At 35.6% G+C, this 21,278-nt stretch overlaps 1 protein-coding gene across 5 annotated transcripts in view; it reads right to left on the minus strand.

Annotated features, from left to right (window-relative positions):
• Positions 1 to 21,278, minus strand: part of LOC115918380 (rho GTPase-activating protein 21-like) — a 68,902-nt gene that overhangs the window by 33,121 nt on the left and 14,503 nt on the right. For 3 of the 5 annotated variants that reach the window (XM_030975919.1, XM_030975908.1, XM_030975899.1), the window contains exons 2-5: positions 10,064 to 10,223; positions 9,153 to 9,339; positions 7,084 to 7,092; positions 219 to 1,896 (exon numbers count right to left, since the gene is read on the minus strand). In XM_030975919.1, the coding sequence (XP_030831779.1) occupies positions 219 to 1,896; positions 7,084 to 7,092; positions 9,153 to 9,339; positions 10,064 to 10,223 (2,034 nt within the window). Of the gene's footprint in view, positions 1 to 218; positions 1,897 to 7,083; positions 7,093 to 9,152; positions 9,340 to 10,063; positions 10,224 to 14,844; positions 15,019 to 21,278 lie in introns of those variants that run through there. The other 2 variants (XM_030975914.1, XM_030975904.1) reach the window with 2 other exon arrangements.

Below are 21,278 nucleotides of genomic sequence, written 5' to 3' on the forward strand. Positions count from 1 at the left end.
TAAAAAAAGCTAACTTCCCTGCATATCAAGAAATTTTTAAAAGTAGTAGTGAAAGCTCATTACTTGATAGCGTTTGATAAGGGAGTGCTTTTCTTGACACTAGCTCATTTCTCTTCATCCCCAAGAAAGAAATGTGATGAATAGTTTTACAATCAGATTAATACTGTACTTTAGACTTAGTACTTGCTAAATATATAAATGTACTGTAATTGTCATACCTGAAACTGGGACCAATTGGTTCTCTGGTGCGCACGGTCATAGCTTCGACTTCGATGTCTCTCATTCCTAGTCTTGTCTCTCTGTTTCTCCCTCTCAAGACTTCTTTCTCTAATCCTATTCCTGCTACTATCTCTTTTTGGCACTGCTGGCTTAGGCTTTCCCTGGCTGTTTGTAGAGCCTCTTCCCCCGCTCCCATCGCTATCACAAGAACCTCTTCTTGATCCTGTTCTCTTCCAAGGGAATAAGGAGCCATCACTGACTGTTAAGTTCAAATCATCTACTGGCTCTGTAGGGCTGGGTTTCTTGTCCCAGTAGACCTTACTGTCCTGTGGTTTATCAGGGAGTAACTGACATTGGTTAGATAGATGTACCACTCTCCCTGATGCTAAGGATGGGGATCGTGAGACTGGCACCAGAGCAGTAGATGAACTACTAGAGATGTTCTTAGAATCCTGATTCAGAGTCAACCTTCTCCCTTCATGTTTGGGAGACACATTAATGTTCCTTGCATTCTGTGAGAGGTTATCCGCAGAGACTGAAGCTGAGACAGTAACGCGCGTTGCATGTGTTGAGTACTCCTCTCCTTTGAGGGATGCCTTGTATGCATCATGTACATCAGGATCATCCACATGTAATGATACCTTAGCAAGGCCTCCACTCCTACTTACTTTCACACTCTCCTGCTCACTCTTCCATGTATGCATAGCTCCATCAGGGGAGTCTTCACCATCTGTTCTTTGTACACTTTGTCCATTGATAATACTCACTTGTCTGTTCAGTCTCCCTACCTCTGAACGTGCAGCAGCTGAGTTACATAAATCATCACAAGATGAGGATCCATTCAGTCCTCTTTGGGGCTGGACCCTAAGCACCGCTTGTGCGGGTGAGAACCCTGAAGTAGAAAGCAAGTTGTCCACGCTAGAACTGTAGCCACGGCTTGAACTATTCTTTGAGGTATCTGCAGGTTCTTTTGACAGTTGTGAGGAGTTGGCAAGTTTGGCTGCTTCATAGTAGCTCTTGAGTGATGCTACATGTCTCTGAGGTTGTGTGTCATGTTGTTCATGTGAGTCCGAGACACCTTCCAATGCAGCAAGACTATTTGGCTGTTTACTAGAACTTTGTGTATTTAAAACGTTTGTTAATCGAAAAGTCTTCTGTTCTTTTGTCCCATGTGATGCTTCCCCACCAGATGGATTAACTAATGTGACTTTCATCGGTCCTGCAGATTCATGGTTGATCGTAGATGCTGTCACTCGCTGGACTTTGTACTGTTGCCTAGAGTCTGTGATCTTTCTTTCATTCTTTTCATTGTGATAAACATCAGAATTTGGCGTTGATGTGACCAGTTTTGTCTGGCTTCTATGCTCCGGTACCCTGTATGTTGGTGTGTCCGTCGTCAAGTAACTAATGTCACTCCTTTCTTTGACCGACTCTGTGTCTTCACATTCCATACCCTTACCCACCACCACCACATCATTGCCATCTGATATAGATGATAGGTTACTAGTCTGGCTGCTGTACTCTGCAGGCTCTTTTCTACCTTGGTCTTGGACCAAGCTTGTCTTGTGCTCTGTCTGCTTAGGAGTTTGATTGACAGCTTTATAAGCAGATGATGGGTAGGCAACCTGGAGGATGTCTTCTTCTCTTGGGACCACAAACAGGGTCAGGTTCGTGTCACTGCAAAATACAAAAATTATGTAAAGCTTGTTACTATAATTAGATTGATAATTTATGACATACTTCACTGCTATGAAAGCACAATAGACTATTTATGGTAATTTGAGGACCTACAGCTTTAAATCTTATTCAAAGGACTGAATTGAGGGACTGATGCCTTACAAGGGAGGGCTACCACACCAACTTGGTTTTGCACTAAATACCTCCTGATTACCAATCCACTGCTCTACCGCTGAGCCATCACGCCACGTTGCCACCATTTAAATATCACACTTAAGATCATTTATAATACTGTATCAGATGATATAAAATGATAATGTATCACATATCAAAAGTCTTTTGTGAAATCATTCTCTGGTATGACCACATTCAACCTGCTCATGTGGCATTTATGAAAAATTCTAAATTAAAAAAAAGGTCATATCCAATAAATATTCTCCATACTTTATTTTCATCTTAAAACATTTGGCTAATACACCATCATTCACTATCCTTCTTTGTTTTCCTCTCTCTTGCCCTTTCTCTCTCTCTCCTTTAAATTTTTGTTATTCTTTCTTTTTTTAATTTTGAACCATCATCAAAATAAACTATGGATCATAACCATCCTCACTACATTGTTCTATCAATCTGTCCAAGTCTTTGACATATATATTTCTTTCTCATTTCGTTTCCCCTTTCTGCATTGCATTTCCCTGTCATTACCTAACATTAACAACAAGTTATTTTAGTCTTTATTTTTGTAACAATTTCACTTAAACTGAATACTGGTAAGGAACTTGTGATTCATGTTGGTTGTTTATATAAGGAAAGTTCTCATTTAGCATTTTCAAGGAAGACTTACTTATGAAAATGACGTGCACAATGTTTGGGTACCGGTTAACTACATGTCAGGACATATAAACTCAGAGACGTACATGTACATGTATGTGACTACATGTATAATTGTATAGAAATAAACAAAATTTGATGCTCTTGGTTTGTTAATCTTAAAGTGAACAGGTTCTAAAGCCGATACTGTGTACAAATACTGGCATTATGCTAAGCTTTTAAAGTGAATCTATCTTTTATAATCAGTGATTCATTTTTAAGATTACATTATTGATATTGTATGCAATTTAAATGGAATAGTGTGAATTTGTAATGATTCTGTGCAACATGGCACCAATTTATCATTTACTCAAGGCAATGTTATGCCTACATTGAAATGTACAAAGTAGTTCATTTTGAAGTACTCCTTTCCCTTTTAATTTTTAACAGGTAATAAATTTACTGAAGAAAATCTAGCAGAGATCTTTCTTCCCCTCAAGATTTACTGCATACACATGTAAGCTGCTTTAAAACTAGCCCATTAACTACTTTCTTATCTCTAAATCTATAGTCGTTTAAGCCAAACTTTAATCCAAACTTTTATCCATGGATGAAAAACTTGATGTCAACACTAAAAGCAACAACAAAGGGTGGGGTACAAGATATAACCCGATACAAACGTTTAAGTAATATAATAACACATGATGATGGACAGAAAATTTGAATTTTTCAACAGAAAGAGTGATTCCCATTTTGACGTTTTGTAATTAAATACATAAGAGAGATTCATTCCCCGAAATAGATTATTACTAGTCTTGATTGCTACATAACATCTGACTATCAACTACTTAAATAGATGTTTTATTACTGCTTTTCTTGGATTTGTTTTGAAAATGATAAGGTCTATTGCATTCTGAAAGTGGAAAAAATGCAGCAAATAAGGTAATTATCCCATTAAGTTAATACACTGAGCCATCTTCATCATGGGTCAGCAACAGGGCATCGCATCTAGTTATTGGCTTTCATGAAAAAGCAGCTACTTCAAAATAAAGAAAGAGTACTTTGGGATAGTTTGTTTCCTAGTCGACAACAAATACTGGAACACCAATAAAGACAGTTAAGAAATCAAAGGGATGATAGAAGGAAACAGTGATACATAAACAAAGGAAGAACAAAACATAACAATCAGAACAAGTCCAGACAATGGGCAAATGAAGGAACAAGTTTGGGCAGATTCAACAAAAATATTATTTGAGAGAAAGATCATAACTATGTCATACTCTCACCCCTAATCTAGTAGTGTGAAACATAACAAAACAAGTCCAGGCAAAGGACATATGAAGGAACAAGTTTGGGCAGATTCAACAAAAATATTATTTGAGAGAAAAGTCATAACTATGTCATACTTTCACCCTAATCTAATAGTGTGAAAGATACAGGGTTTTACACATTGAGGAGATCATTTAAAGAGAGTTTCATAAGCACCTTTAGACGAGAGACCCACCTTCATCTATTAAAAATAAATAATTGCTGAAATTTTTGGGAGATTCTGAATTTTAAGGGGCATTATGTGTCTATCAAACCCTTGTTATACTCTGCCCGTGCTTTAAGAAGGACCGAACAGAAATATGCAGGGTACATACTTGTTGTTAAAAAGATGTTAGAAAGTATAGTTCTGACCCAGTATGTACCATGGTAATAAAGATTGAGATAAATATAATAATAAATGAATAAATACCAATTGCACACTGGTGGATTATTCAACTCCACTGCCCAAATTAGGATATATATATATGGCTTAACTTATCATTTGGTTGAAGTTTGAAGTTTGAAGTTTGATTTATTCCACATTTTACATAGAAAAACAGTTTATATTCTTGTCTTTTTTTTATACAGGTTTATACATGTATTATTATAGAATAGATTGCACACAAGAAGAAAAAGAAAAAAAAAATTAAAGATCAGTATATTACCAAAAACTGGAAAATGTAAGTGTATATAAACTATATAATAATGCAACGTTTTATGCTGGAAAAAATACTTGTTTATGCTGTACTGTACAACATTTTGAGGGATTAAAATGCCTTTATATAGAAAATGAAAAGTACAGAACATTGAGTTCTATAACCCCTCCCCCCCCCCCCGAAAAAAAAAATATATACATCGTCGCTGTTTTCACAAAGTGACGGTAGTGAAAAAAAATTGCATTCACTTTGCGTGACGATTCTCCTCACTACCGTCACTTCGTGAAAACAAGGACGATATATATTTGGAGATGATTGCGACAGAACTGGTTGATGTACAATGTATAGACAGACAGACAACACAATGTATTACAAAAACAAGACTTACTCTGAAGGAAAACAAACAGTTTACACATTGAAAACAGAGTCCTGTTTCTGTAGTGATAATTTCATATTATTTCCTTTTCATTGTTTCTGTAATGATAATTTCATATTATTTCCTATTCACTGTTTTTCATGCAAATTAGGCTGATGCAGAGTAAAGAGGGATTTACAAAAACATCAACATACATGTACATGGTCTGCACAGAAACATGGTCACTAGACAATGAATAAGATCAGAGTAGAGAGAAAGACAGAGACAGACAGAGAGACGGAGAGACATAGAGAGACAGAGGGACAGAGAGAATAACAACAAATGTAATGATGATAACATCCATTATAACTTTTACATTGATAATTGTGATGACAATGATTAATATGATGAGTGATGTTGATAATGATTATGCTGATTATGATGATGAGTATAAATGGTAATGAAAATCATTAGGAATAATAATGATAATGATAAAAATAATGATAGGAATAAATGACATGAGAAGACAAATATCGCAGCTGCAGGCCCCATGTCTGTATGGCAGTATTAAATAACAGAAATAACAAATGCAATACCCATTGCCTAAGTAACCAGAAAACCCTACTTGATTAAAAGAGAATATATAGATCAATATAGAAAAAAATAGGAATGTGTTCTACCTCATTTAGTGTGCATACTCAATCAGCATTTGACCTGATTAATTTTCCAGTTCATTAAAATCCACCATAAATATGAATTTCTGCATGCCAAAACTAAGTCAACTAGAGTTTTATACTTGCTTGGCTATTATAGGAGGGATGATCTATATGACTGGGGTGAACAATAATTTATTGACTGAATACAATATTGGGTTCTTGTATATAGCGCTCATGTCTGTCAGACTTGACACTCCTGGCGCTCCCGATTATTACCTTGACTTTAGCAGGGCTGCCATTACGGCGCTCTAGCATTTCAAGGAATTAATTCCTGCCAGGTACCCATTTATATCACCTGGGTTGAGTGTGGCAAATGTAGATCAATGTTTTGCCAAAGGACATTAGTGATGTGGTGGATCTCAAACCTTGAACCTCGGGATCGACAGTCCGGATTTCATACTATTTGAATACTTGTCTCATTTGAGATGAACATGAAATCATTATATTAGCCAGGCTTCCAAGCAGAATAAACCATTCCTCATCTACCCCAAATAATACAATTTCAACTAAATCTTGTGTATTAAAGTAGTCTACCCCCTTTGCATAATCACCACTACTTTCCCACTTGCATGCATGCAGTATGAGGTATATGAGGGAGATAAAAATAATACAAGTTCACATAATGTTCTCAAAACTTACAAATAATTGAGAAGGTGAGGAGAGACAGAAGGAGAAGGGAGAGGGAGGGTGAGGGGGGAAACACCTGCTCTGTTTCATGTGTCAATAAAATACAATAGAAATTACTTTTGGCAAATTAAATTATTTCAAAAATACTTTTATTTGTAAGTGAAGATTATTTGTATGGCTAGTAACTTTCAAGTGCTTCATCTTTGTGTGATTCAATCCTGTTATGGAATGTCATACATGTAGAATAACACATTCAGGAATCTCAATCTCTAATACAATTTGTGAAAGTTTCTGTTTCTACAGTACACCTAGCTCCACCCCTCTAAATACTAGATAGTAATTGAGCACAAGTCGTGCTGAAATCCAACTGCTCCCAACCTATATGCATCTAGAAAGAGAAGACTGGTTCATTGATTGTCTTACACAGTTTGGCTCAAGTATGTACAGTAGCCATGATTCATATTATATACATGTATAATGTCCCAGATGAGAACAAAAGCCCAGACCAAACCGAACAAACAAATGATTTGAAAGGGAGAGTGAGATTATTTGGTCTTACTTTAGTTCACCCGTCTGATCTGTGTTTACTGTAGTGTATTTTGTTGAGGAATATTGAATAAATATGGGTATATTGTAAATACTGAATATTAGGATACCATACAGCACAGCACAATATACCATATAACTAAACAAGGACCATATAGAATACTATAGTTACCTGTATTTACTGTCAACAGCAAATAAGAATAGGACAGACAAAATCAGAATATTAGACAAAATATACTCAGAAAATACAACTACAATAACATTTGATGATGAGCAGCAGATACACATTTGAAACATGACACCAACTTGAATGTGCATATGAAGAGATCAAACATTTATTTCTTGAATGTTATAATACCTTCATGTATACACCATATTGATAAAGGATCCATTTTATATTTCATGTTTGCATTGATAATTTGATATGATGGCTCATACTGTACATGGACATTCATTTATAAAATGCTTTTTAGGATTTCTCATTTTGTTGCTGTGTTGGCAAACAAAAACAAAAATCTGATTTTTTAAATATTTTCCACAAAAAAAATTGATTTAAATCTATTTGATTTGTCGATTTGGATTTAGATTTAGAAGCAGTTAGCATTTATTATCATCATACACATAATTTGATTTATATTACCATTTATCAGACTTCATCTAAGTCTCTTATGAAGAATGCACTGATTGAAAAGGGAATATCTTCTTTTTATCATAATTCAAATCCAAAATTAATGTTATTTGTGACTTGTGTGAATATGACTTGACTTCAGGAGATTATTATGTTCATTTAACAATCACACATCAAATACATGTACTTTCAAATTATATCCATTAGCTTTTTTTAAATTGCTTTTCTGGTTGGCACTCCTGGTTGTGCGTGCCATTATTTCATGTTTTTAATCTCTTTTTTTTTTACCACCCACGATCAATTCTCATCAATTATGAAAATGAAACCACAGTTCCTCTCCTCAATGCCTCCCTCAATGCCTTGCTCAATGCCAATACTCAATAGCTTCCAGCTTCCTATAAACTTGGCTTCAATCCGGTACGCACTATGACTGATGGTGTGGTTATGCTTTCAATACAAAGCATTTCTATTAAATATCTGTACACCTCTACGAATCCTCCCATTTTCTTTTCCAGCTAATCTTACGTTCAAAATGACACATTTCTCTCCTATCACATGATTTTTTCCACTTATTGCAGAAAACAGAAAACTGTTCTCTGTGGTAACACTGATGACTTTACATTTGAATGTCAAATGGATATCAAGTGCATTTTGTTTTTCACTTGTCGATTTTAAAAATGTTATTGTCACACTGTTTATAGGTTTCATGCCCTGGCCTGGAGCTGGGTTAGTGAGCAGCACTTCAACAGAACACTCGGCAGCTAGGTTTATAGATTCGTAAATCAAAAAGCTTGTTCACTGCCAATCTTGCAAAGTTATACTTGGCTCAGAGACCTACAGTATGTAGCGTAGCAAGCTTACTTTGGGGTGCAAGCAAACATTCAAACAAATTACAACAGGAGACACAAGCCAATATTGGAAGAGAGTTGCTCCCACATTAGGTTTCTTAAGGCTAGTTCAGATTTGATGAGGCAAAACCGCTGCTTTTTAAAATTTGTATTTATGATGACGTAAAGTGTAGTGATTGCATTATCTTCAAAATATTATCATTATCTCAATAGCTTCTGAATCTTATAACATAGAGCTCAGTGAATACGTGCAAGTCGTCTGTTGCGTGCTTTTGCCATTCATTTAATATGTTTAATAAATGCAGCAGGTGCTTTTTTTTTTGCAGCCCTTTACTGTGCCATATCTGAACAAGCCTTTATGCTTCATCATATTACCTGCTCAAACCATGGACCCTCAAACTTTCACTTATTTTTCAATTTTATCTGCTTTCATTTAAACTGACACTTGGTCAGGTCGTACTTCACAATCGTAAAGAAAGGTATGGATTATCTAATAAAGACCATCTGTTTATAAAACACCATTTTCCTGGTTTCCTTGGACTGATCTTTATATGCTAGAGGTTATTGTGAGATTGAAGTTAATAGGGCCATTCCCACATAAAACAATCAGAGAGATTTAAAAATAGATTTATGAACAATGATCAGAATCAGAATCTCACTTCTGTTTCGAGGGTGAGAAAAATTCCAACTAATTACTGAGATTCAGATCATGCATGATTCATATCTGGCTCTTTCAGTTTCAGTTACGTTTCACTTGTTACTTACCATAGCTGTATAAGATTGACCACCTGTTGGTACGTCTTGCCTGTAACACTCTCTCCATTCACAGACACTATACGGTCTCCATTAGCTAGGCCAGCCTGGTGAGCAGGACCATCCGATTTAACCTGCTTTACAAAGATGGTATCCATCGGCTCAAGGGCAGAGATCCGACTCTTTGACTTGGGTCCATCTAAAATAACATTATTATGAATCAAGGACAACAACTTAAATTTGAAGGATACTATTCTGGTGTTGAACTTTATTCATTAGAAGAGTCCATGTTGTATGGGCCATCGGGACATCTATAGTCACCCGACTCAACACATAACAGATGAAAATTAACAATTTCTGTGGCCATTGCAAAACGTTACCACAAATGAACAATAATCGATGGTCATTTTTATCTATAAAAAAGTAAATATATATATTCATGTACATATATACATTTAATAAATAGGAAGTATGCAGCATATTTCTTAGAGTCATCTGAAACACTTTATTTGGTATAAATCTGTATCAACCCTTTCAATAACCTCCATAGAGCATAAAAGTTGAATTTCATTTTTACTGTAGTTCGATAAAGACAGATCATTAATTTTATGGATGAAAATCACACTACTTCACCTCCAAAAAGACTGAATAAATCATTCATGTGGTCATCACTAATGATGCCTCAAAGGAACATTAATCAATGGTCAGTTTTGTATCTAAGTATATTATATAGCTCATTAAAGCACCTTGAGCACCCTCTGGGTGGATATGTTGTGTGTTATTAATGTCTATATTATTTATTTATTTATTTATTTATTTATTTATAAAAAAAACATAATAAATTATTTAAGCTTTATACTTAGTTTATGGTTTGTGTTGTTGTTTTTTAAAGATATTACTGAATGAGAAGTTACTATCCTTACCTCCACCAGTCTCCTGTAGTCTGTTCAGCTCGGCCACTGCAGACTCAGGTGGATAGACGATGAAGTGACGTAAAGTGAACCCAAAGCCATTGGACCTTCGTTGTAGGGTCACCTTCCTCGGGCCCTTCCAGGTGGACAAAGGATCCTGATGGTCAGAGTCCTGTCAGAGAGAGAAAAGATAGCAGTCAGGAAATAGACAATTAAGATCCTATTCAAGTAACATGGATATGTCATTCATGTCTGTTTAGAAGTGAACAATTTCACCATTGAGGTTTATATCTCTTGACCCTTGTAGGTGGACAAAGGATCTTAATGTTCAGAGTCCTAGAGAAAACAGATATTGGTCAGAAAATAGACGATTAAGATCCTATTTAAGTAACATGGATATGTCATTCATGTCTGTTTAGAAGTGAACAATTTCACCATTGAGGTCTATATCTCTTGACCCTTGTACGTGGTCAAAGGATCTTGATGTTCACAGTCCTGTAACATAGAAAAGATATTGGTCAGGAAACGGACTATTACATGTAAGATCCTATTCAAGTAACATGGATATTATTGCACCCTCTGTTTGTAAATACAGGCAAATTTAAATGCATAGCTACATACAAAAATTGAGGCAATTAGCATGCATCTCTTTATTAAGAACCCCAATAACCACACATCTCTACTAGAATCTGTTGATGAGAAATATAAAGTCATCAATATTAAGCTAGTCTTTAATTAAAGCATTAACAATATTGTGAAAATGCTAAATGGATCCACTATGTTGCAGCCATCAGCTGAATTCTGAGTGCAAAGGAATGTATTAATTACCACAAACGGGAAGGGAAAGGACTAACGCCCTTTGCTAACAAGTGTTTGCAAACTCTTACACCGTGCATGAACCTATCTTGAAGTCAGGGGATTCATTGTCTATATCTTGACAAGTATTTAAAGTACTTGCTCACCCTAAAAGGCCCTAATTAATTGATGCTGATATCCTGTCTGTTTTCGTAACAATTAGCAGTTTGACTTCTCACTACCACCATTCAATCAATGACAAAAGTCCCTTTACCAGGGCTCTACTGAGCAAAGACTTGATTAAAAGAACAATTTACTGAGTAATAGACTACCATCACTTGAGATAAAGGTTGAGATATTGACAGAAAATTACCTCAGCTGTTGAAACTTCACCCAAGAGAAAATATTTTAATAAAATCATCTGAAAAACCCTTTCTGCAGGAAGAAAAAAATAGTTTGTAGCCAAAATAGTTTGCAGAAATATTTTCATTATGTTGTGATGTTCTTGGTCAATTAAATACTCCATTAGTTTTTAATGCCAGGAATGTTTATTAGCTACCATTTTGCCCCATGATTTCAATAGAGGAAACATCCCAAAAGGTTTTTTTGCTTGCAACTGTACACAATGCAAATTAATTTAATGGTTTGAATTGTTTAAGCAGTATGTACAAGCAAGTCAATCAATCAAAAGTGAATATATTTCCAATGTTCATTTTCTGTCTAACTTACACAATAATGAGATACTCTTACAGGCCAAACCTTTATTTAATATGGTTAACATCATTCCTGAAAAGAATATCGATAAGGAAGTACATGTAAGAGAATGCATTTTCAATTATTTTGTTAAATCACATTGAAACTATATTCAAGGCGAAAGGAAATACTTTGAATCTCAAGTCAACAGAATTGTTAAATGATATCTTCAAGTATCTACAGACACAGTTTAAAGGTTTTTTCTGAACCTGTAGTTTGTGGTCTATCAAAAGAAAAGCTTCATTTATTGATTCATTTTATAATTCTCCTGACTGGGTAATGAAAATTTTTAGACTTTGCTGCCAATTCTTTCTCACACAATTGTAACCGATACTTTAAAAAGAATACCACAGAAATTGTCATCCGGATCCTCAAATTCAAGGAATTAAATTGATACGTACATGTATTCTACAAGGAAGTTAGATTGAGGTCTAATTAAGTCTTCTTTTCTTAAACATGAATTAGCATTTAGCAGAATTCCAACCATTGTATTTAATTGTTGATCTGTGCAAAATGTGTAAAATCATGGTATAGTCAAGAAATACATGTAATCTTTATTCAAGGCCCACATCTCAAATGCAATGACTTGTCTGTGTCTTGATCTTGTGCCTTTAAAACCAAAAATGTTGACAACTCAGTTTTCTTAAACTTAGTCCTCAACAAATTTACTTCTAAAGCTTACATGTAGACTTGTTGAACTTACAATGTATATTCTGGAACAAACTTTTCTTGATCTTATAGTTTTCTAAAGCCTAACTCCTGGAACTTCTTGATCTCAGCTCTCAAGATTACGTTCATCAACTTCGTTCTCAAGAACTTAAAAACTTCTGAAACTTTAGAACTTAGGTTGTGGGACCTCATAGTCTAGATGACAACCATATGTTCATGGACAAGGTATAACTGCAACGTGAATGCAGCTAGGTATTGTAAAAGCACATTATCCATGTACAAGGTATAACTGCAATGTGAATGCGGCTAGGTAATGTGAAAGCACATTATCCATGTACAAGGTATAACTGCAATGTGAATGCGGCTAGGTAATGTGAAAGCACATTATCCATGTACAAGGTATAACTGCAATGTGAATGCGGCTAGGTAATGTAAAAGTACATTATCCATGTACAAGGTATAACTGCAATGTGAATGCGGCTAGGTAATGTGAAAGCACATTATCCATGTACAAGGTATAACTGCAATGTGAATGCAGCTAGGTAATGTAAAAGCACATTATCCATGTACATGTACTAGGTATAACTGCAATGTGAATGCAGCTAGGTAATGTGAAAGCACATTATCCATGTACAAGGTATAACTGCAATGTGAATCCGGCTAATGTGAAAGCACATTATCCATGTAGCCTATAGAGGCCTCTAGACAAGAAGATGGTCGTTCAACTCATGGAATGTACGTCACATGTGATGGGGAAAGGAGATAGGGAGGGTTTATCTTGGTAGGATCAATGCAGTTATCATCAGAAGAGTAATGGGATGACAAGATAGATAATTCATGTTGGGAGCTGCAGCATGCGCAAGAGAAAATAAATGGGCTACAAACAATTAAAAAAGAGCTCCATGATCTCACTTTAACAGCAAAGATACATTACATGTGAACACTACACAATTATTGGGCAGTGGCTGAACACCCCCACCTCTGACTGAACCCCCCCCCCCCCCCACCTCTGGCTACGCCACTGACTGGAATGGAATGTAAGATCATGAAAGGTTGCATCTTAAAGTTCCAAACACTTAATGATCAGTCAACAAAAGTTCAATCAAAAACTGGCAGGCAAAACTAATATGGGACTACACATATCGTCGGTGGGGTGACAAAACCTTGTATCTCAAAAATCATGAATTTTCAGGAGAGCGAAAAACATTTCCTGTTTCAACAGATTTAGTGCTGTAACACCCTCCTTTTTGTGGAATTTGTGAAAAAAACCGAGACAGGAGGCGTTCCATGGATTTATCAGGTGGTGTCGTAGGCCATTAGGTACACAATTATGCAAAAAAATCAAAATCTAAAAAAATTGAGATACGAGGTTTTGTCACCCCACCGACGATATGCTGTTAAATTCTACAGCAACTAAACATCAACATACAAGAATATGTGATCCATGAAGCCATTTATACTTTAGGATCAATATGACCATCGTTTGGAATTAGAAAAAGAAAAAAAAAAAAAAAAAAAAAAGTTTTTTCCTTAAAGGTAAAGACCAGTTATGGTCATGCGATTGCATTGTGAAAGAAACGTGGAATCGATCAGAAAAGGTTGATCATCTAGCATCTAGCATTTGCAAGGTTGTGGAATCATCAAAATGATAAGAAATTTGGCCCATTCTTCGTAAAGTTACAAGCACTTTACACAGAAAGATGTATTTGGGACTACCCTATATCTCTCACAGACCATGAGAGAAACAAATTTACCAAATATATGAATTAGTAGGCAGTTTCCTGGCAAATTTTTTATCATCATGTATTAGTCAAAACATTTTCTTTCACATGATTGGTAATGAGAGCTTCCATTTCATTTTTTGAAATTGGGGCATTTCCAATACTGGTCTTTACCTTTAAATCTTCTGTCATTAACTTTGCTGATTACTTTGTTTACAAAGTCAGTCAAGGTCGATCAAAACAGTCCTGTTGATAATGAATTGCACAGATTTAATTGTTCAGTCACATGACTATTTAGTCATCCATTCATACAGAACAATGGTCATGAGTTCGTGAGAAATCACTCAATCCAAACATGGAATGCTTAACCCTCAATCAAGGTTAATGAAGACAGCCGATGGTTAGACAATAAGTCAACAAACTTTCATTCATACCATGCCGTGATGTGAGCTTATATAGCTATATTGAGAAGATTTGAAGAAAGAAAACAAAATCTATGATCTTAAAAAAAAACGACCATATAATTAATATTTGTATAGAACACTTTTAATTTAGACCTTTCAAGGAATGCACACAGAATATTAGAAGCCTAGGGCAGAGCATACACACATGTACATGTACAGGTACTCTAATTAAAATCAGAATATTTGTATGGAAGTATGGAACTTTGCTGATTTGGTCAGAAAATTTCATGCTGCAAAATAATTGAATTACAGTATACATGTATGCAACTGACAAACCATGGAATTTCCATGACTTGCTGAGCTTTCTTGTTGCAAATTAACATTAACGCTTTGTGTTACTTTTTTTTTAAACAGTTTCAAAATAGAAAACCATACAAAAACAAATATTTACCATAGTTATGCCTGGCAACAATGGGTAGAGTGCAAGAATAAGTCCATGCCACACGTAGTGAAGAAGGCTTGCTAAGAAAGTGACTACTAATGCGACAACTATCACACAACCAACGGGTAAGTACTCTATCCAAGACATTGGTACACAAAAGAAACTTTAACCCAGTCACAGTTAAATGGTGATGACTAGTCCAAGTGTTTCATTCACAATCTAATCCCTGGTAGTGAGAGGGTTTCACCAGGATGAAGTTTGAATAATCATCTCTTAATCAATCCTTAGTAAGTCATCAAGTATTTTGATTAGTCACAGATGAAGAGTCACTTTGAAGATAATGCTTGCCAATCAAACATGTTCATCAAGAAGAAGCCTTGTGAATCTTCAAGTCAGTGATGACCTCAGACTTCTCAAGAGAAGATGTTTAGATGGATTAACTCTGACAATCCAGCATCAATAATAGCACACAAAGTGTGTCACACATGGGATTCAAATCTGAAGATTTCCAGCAAATCACAATTGACAATGACTTTAATGCCTCCTTTGGTACAAGTTGTGATATATTTCTGAATGGACTGAATCAGTTCCTCATCCCTTCAGAGTCAGACATGGTTAGAAAATAGAAATCAGAGTTATGAACTTATAATGCATCCAGTAAATATGCTGCAAAGCTCGTTGTTTGACATCCACATCGCATCGTATTTGACAAGATAGTCATGAAGAACAAACATGTATGAGCGATGGTTAAGTGATGAATGAAGGAGACTGCTGGTTTAGTATTGCCTCATGTGAACCAAGTCAACATTCTGATGATGATGACAAGGTTCCTAGCTCCATCAACTCAGGCTGCAAACAATCAAGTTCAAAGCCAAACTCCAGACAGGTCCAGACTAACCCTAAAGCAATACTAGTTTCCTCCTGAGCTGTTCCTGAACATGTTCACAGAATAATAAGCTAAGCCATCCGAGAGGTCATAATGTGCACTTCTCATTCAAGTTCTGCATATATGTACACGGAGGTTAATATCATTGAAACACAATCACGACACTCCAGTTTCCTGTTTTCCACATGTATGCACTATCTCATTGTGGCTTGATGAGATAAGTGGAATCATGATATGAATCAAGAGTGACGTAATGGGTCATCGTACATGGACATGGTCACTTCTGGGCCACAGCTGAACTTGCATGCGATATCCTGGTGGTCACTGACGCAACACCGGTACCTCGCAGGATTAAGATCATTACTCATAATGATCTTGGTTTCATTTTGAGCTCAGCGAGAACAGATCCGTTCAGATATATCACATTAATGTAAAGGATGAGTATAACCCATGAACACAACCCCATGTCACAACAAGGAAGAGTTACAGTGATTCAAGTTCAACCTTGGCAAAGGTAAATTATAGAAATACATGAGCCTCATGTACATGCTTCCTTTCACTTGTTATATGAGATTTCAAAAGACTGCTAAAGCCATTATCCGGTTACTTGAGACTAGTTTCTATCAGTCTAGATGTCTTAGGGGAGGTGCTACTATCGACCAAGCATGCAGACATAGATCTCTCTTTATAGTACGAAGAGGAACCACGCTAGGCATGGGTGCAAAGGGGGGCATACAGGGGGGCATACAGGGGTACAAGAAGGAAAAGATAGTCTACACAAAGAGACTGAAAATGATCCAAGATCCATATCAAATGTTAAAAACAGCAAGTTACATTCAACCAAAAACAATTCAGCCATTATATCTGTTGTTTTTTTTTTCATTTAAAAGTGCTTTGAACTACATTGTACGGTTGGCTTCTTTCCAATTAATTTTGATTAAACACTAAAAAGAAAAAAAATCAAAAACATTTGAAATGTAAGTGGAGCTTTCACTTCTTTTAAATCAATTCTCAACGGAGAAGTTAAGTACATATTTTTTCCAATTCTGGTTATTCAAATGACTTTATTTTTTTCATTTTGAGTTCATCCAGCCCTCCATTACTTACCTCATGCTATAAACATTTAAATGTTTAAATACCTAAGAATCTTAAAACCCTTGCCAGAAGTATGGCCTTTAAAAGTTCACTTTGATCAGTAAGCCAAAACTAATCATTCCCAAGACTATCAACAGGAAGAACACTATAATGGGTGATAACAGTTGTAGAGATAGTCTCATTTTAACGAACACATTGACAGGGCAACATGAATGATATGACTGTCTGAATCTAATAATGAACATTAATAATGCAAGCATCTATCAGGAAATGAATATCAAAAGTAATTTTCAAGGATGTGAAATGAAATAAATGAAGAAATAAAAATGATATCCTGCTCAAATAACAATTTCAATATTTCTAACATTAGTCTATGAAATAATCCAAATAAATCTTAGAAGATATTTAAATTTAGAAATATGAGGCCATGTGAACGTATGACCAAACTGCTTCTAACACTCAAAATATGGGCTATTATTTTAGCATCAATTAAAGATATAATGAAATAGCCCCAGACACCCCACCCCCCCCCCCTACATGTACCTCTGACCATTACTTAAAAACAAGCTGCCCATCTTCAATTAAAAGGGATTTGATACATTTTGGATGATAGCCAAAATGAATGAGCTTCACATTCATGATTAATAAGGCTACCTATTCATGTAGCTTGACTGACACGCAATAGTATTGTGCCTATAGCCTTGCTAATTATCAATAGACGGAAGTGTATAATTAATAGTCATCAATCTTCAACTGTGATGGGGCGCCTAGATGAAGATCATGTTGTATTTACATGGACAACATACAACATTAGATAATAACAAAATTAAATTCTATCAGTCTTTTTACAATAAATTAAAAAAATTAAGTTCGTATTTCTAGACTAGTTGGCTGGAGAATGAAAGAGGACCATCTCCTAGCTTTGATATCTCTGTAGTAAAGTAATTGGGGAAATCCTGACCATGCAGGTTTGAATTAAAGCCTCTCCACATGAACAAGACTCAATGCCAAGGATCAAAGAGACCATGATGATAGTGACTGGGATCATTCCTTTATGACTACGTAATGTGCATTAAAAGAGAAACATGAAGTCTTGACTAATGTGAGCAGGGCATTCTTCAATGATAATATGCGGAGAGAATTCTTAAAAAAGAGAGGGCGCTGTTCAATCAAAATACCATAGACAAATCTACAAGGAAGATCCTGAGCTGTACATGTACTTTTAAGTATCATACACATACTGTACATCTATCATCCACCTTTTACCTTTCAATGTTCCTTCGTTATACTTCGTTGTACAATGTAAAACTGTGTTCATGTTTCACTTGTACAGACAGCTAAAACCTGCAATTTATCTTTAACGGCATTTGGAAACAAAAGCTAATCTACATGTACTTCCAACAACTTTGCCACATACATTATGTCTCAACCTCATCTTAAGAGTAACTCGGTAACATTGTTGAAGATTGATGAAAAAAATTGCTTAATTTTTGTATAAAATATTACTTACTATATTCATTCTACTATACTAACCCTCTGACATGCAAAAAATCCTGAACAAATTCTCAAACCACAAAGATATCTATGGCTTTCTTTGAAGGCTTCGATGTGAGGCACCCTCTAACAGTGATTAACAGTAAATTCTCCCAACCATTTTTGAATTTTCCCAACCTTTTTCCATGAGAAAAATACATAAAACAGGCTATAAAAATCTGTCAACACTTAACTGTCTGGAGTGGAATGTAGAGCCATTTTATTGCTTTGTGACGATTTACATTCACCTAAAATGTAACTAAATTGTCCTTGTCTTGATGCTGAACAGGCTTTGACAAGTAGCAGAATAGAAGTAGAATATAGTTGGGAGAATTAAGGAACCGATCAGATCAGTTTTTCCCAATTTGTACCATGAATAATGATCCGTTTTCACTCAAATTTTCAGATTATCTCTAATTGTACATCTAGCATTGAAGTCACTACCTTAGCACCACTATCTCTCATCTGAACAATGTTACAAAGTCCCTTTAACGTAAGTCTAAAGTCCCGTCCAATCCATGTCCTATATATTCTGATACTTCACTTTCCATCAAATACCAGGCATAGCATGATATTAATTAATAAATTAAGTTTCAAAACTATTACATGACATGAACTTGTACTGTATGTGCATTGTGAAATGTGAAATGGGTGTGTTGCCTCTATACACGTACTCTAATGACCGAGGGTACATGTAACTTATCAACAGGATGTGGATAATAATTAGTATCGACCATTGATATTATTTAATCTTTCGTTCTTAGTGCCAACAATATCCCACTATTTCATCCAAATTAATCATCAACCATGGCTGAATGGCTCATACATCAATGTAAAATACATATTACACATTCAGCTCTCAAAAATCTTTGATTTGTCACATTTTACATAAAACATCCTTTTTTCCTACATTGTGTAAAAGATCACCTAATAAACCTATCAGGGAAAAAAATATTGACAAAATTGGGGGGCTACGTTTCAAGCTTGCTTGCATGAAACACTGTGTAATTTATTTTGCATTGAACTATATGCGTAGTTTGGGGGGCTCTTTTATGACTTTCAGAGGCTCTTTTTTGCCTTTAGGGTGTGAATTCGCCCCGAGCCCCAGTGCATTTTTTCCCTGACACCTATTATCTACTATACATTTACATAATTTTTTTGAGACCTGCTGATTTTACTGACACAAAACCGATAGAACGGTCATAATAATTTGTATTGATTCCAACTATTCACGCTGTATTGTACACATACTGTACATGTATATCAGTTTATTATTGTATTATACTAAGGGCGTGTTTATGCTTAACTTTTTCTGGCCAGAATCATGCATCTGTTACGCGTTTAGTTTCAAACACGGTTGCGTCCATGCTCACTTTTGTAGAATCACCGAAAAACAGCGATCACGATAGCCGATCGTAAACTCACAAAAAGATGCGTTTACAATTTGTAAACGCGTTTAAATGGGGTCAACGCACTGACCTCTAGTGGGTCTACGTAGCATGCACAGTGCAGGTTGCGAATCCAGCTGCAAGGCCAATTACGGCCACACAGGGAGAATTACCTGGAAGAGCCAGAGAAGTGAGCATAAACAGTACACCGTGGAACTGCGATTACGATGAGCTTTTACGATGAGCGTTACAAATCGCTCATTCTACCTTTAAAATCAAGCATAAACGCAGCCTAATTGATGCATGGATGATATTCCATAGTAAAATCAGGTGCACTGTCTTCCATTGTACTAGTGTAAAGGTCAATTCATGCATCTTAACAATGTGAGTCAAAGTTCATTCACCCTATACATGACTGACTGACTGACTGACAGGATACTGGGTGTGGATCTGATACAGTGACTGAGTGATAAAGCTAAACCATGTGTAACTCATAACAGCTACTGTAGTTCCCTGGCTTCAGCAAGGTTGCTCATTATCCAATCACTATCAAACTCAATAAACACACTAAATTATCAAAGCCTCTGGGATTATACAGTTTGCCCTCATAATATAGATCTGTAACTTCCAGCTCGAGATATTAAGAGCCAAAGCAAAATATATTTAGGACACAGATTTCAGAAGTAATCACATAATTCCTCCTTTAAACAAAATGAATTTCTGTATCTCACATGTACTTTTATGCAAAAGTCATCGGTTAAAAGTGTAAACAAACAAACATGTACATAAAAATGTCATCAATAATACATATTGCTATATTGCTAATAGATTTTATAATAAAATGATTTGTTGCAAATCAAAACAAATAATTGTTGAATTTCGACATTATGTGCAATTTGAATGGATTTAATAGAAAGTTGTTATTCAACTTCAGATCAAAAGCTTATGAACATTTGTTTTCTTTAGTGGAGATTCTTTCTCTTCCAAACATGTTAGGCCCTTTAAAATGTGTATTCTTGTCCCAAACTGCTACCACAATGCACCGGTTATACTATCCCTAGTAGGCCACCAATGTCTATCTTCAATTCATTCTACATGTACATGTATTCATATAAGTATTCAATAATCAATAACAAATACATCTAACCAACAGAATGTTTTAAATCATTACCTGTTCTCTCCTTAACGAGGGAGCCCAGCTGCTCAAATACATCATGTAATATTCCATGCTATCCAGCAATGCTACTTCCGCACTCCCCATACTGCTTTTCAACACACAATCATAACTTTTGATGAAGTTCATGTTTACAAATAATACAATGTAGCGATCAATTTAGAGATCAAACTACTCAAGAAATATTTTAAAGCGCAAGTTACTTCAGCAAGTAATCTTTCCATGATAAAACTTGGTGGGAACAATGCGGGATATAATACCCATATCTCTAGATGGTTGGATGCACTTGAGTGAAGTTGATGAATGAGCAGACAAACTGGTCTTTGTTTAGATAAATCAATTTGTACAGTATGATGGCAATGATCTG

This window comes from Strongylocentrotus purpuratus, unplaced genomic scaffold, assembly GCF_000002235.5.
Source record: "Strongylocentrotus purpuratus isolate Spur 01 unplaced genomic scaffold, Spur_5.0 spur5_contig_868, whole genome shotgun sequence".
Lineage (NCBI taxonomy): Eukaryota > Metazoa > Echinodermata > Echinoidea > Camarodonta > Strongylocentrotidae > Strongylocentrotus > Strongylocentrotus purpuratus.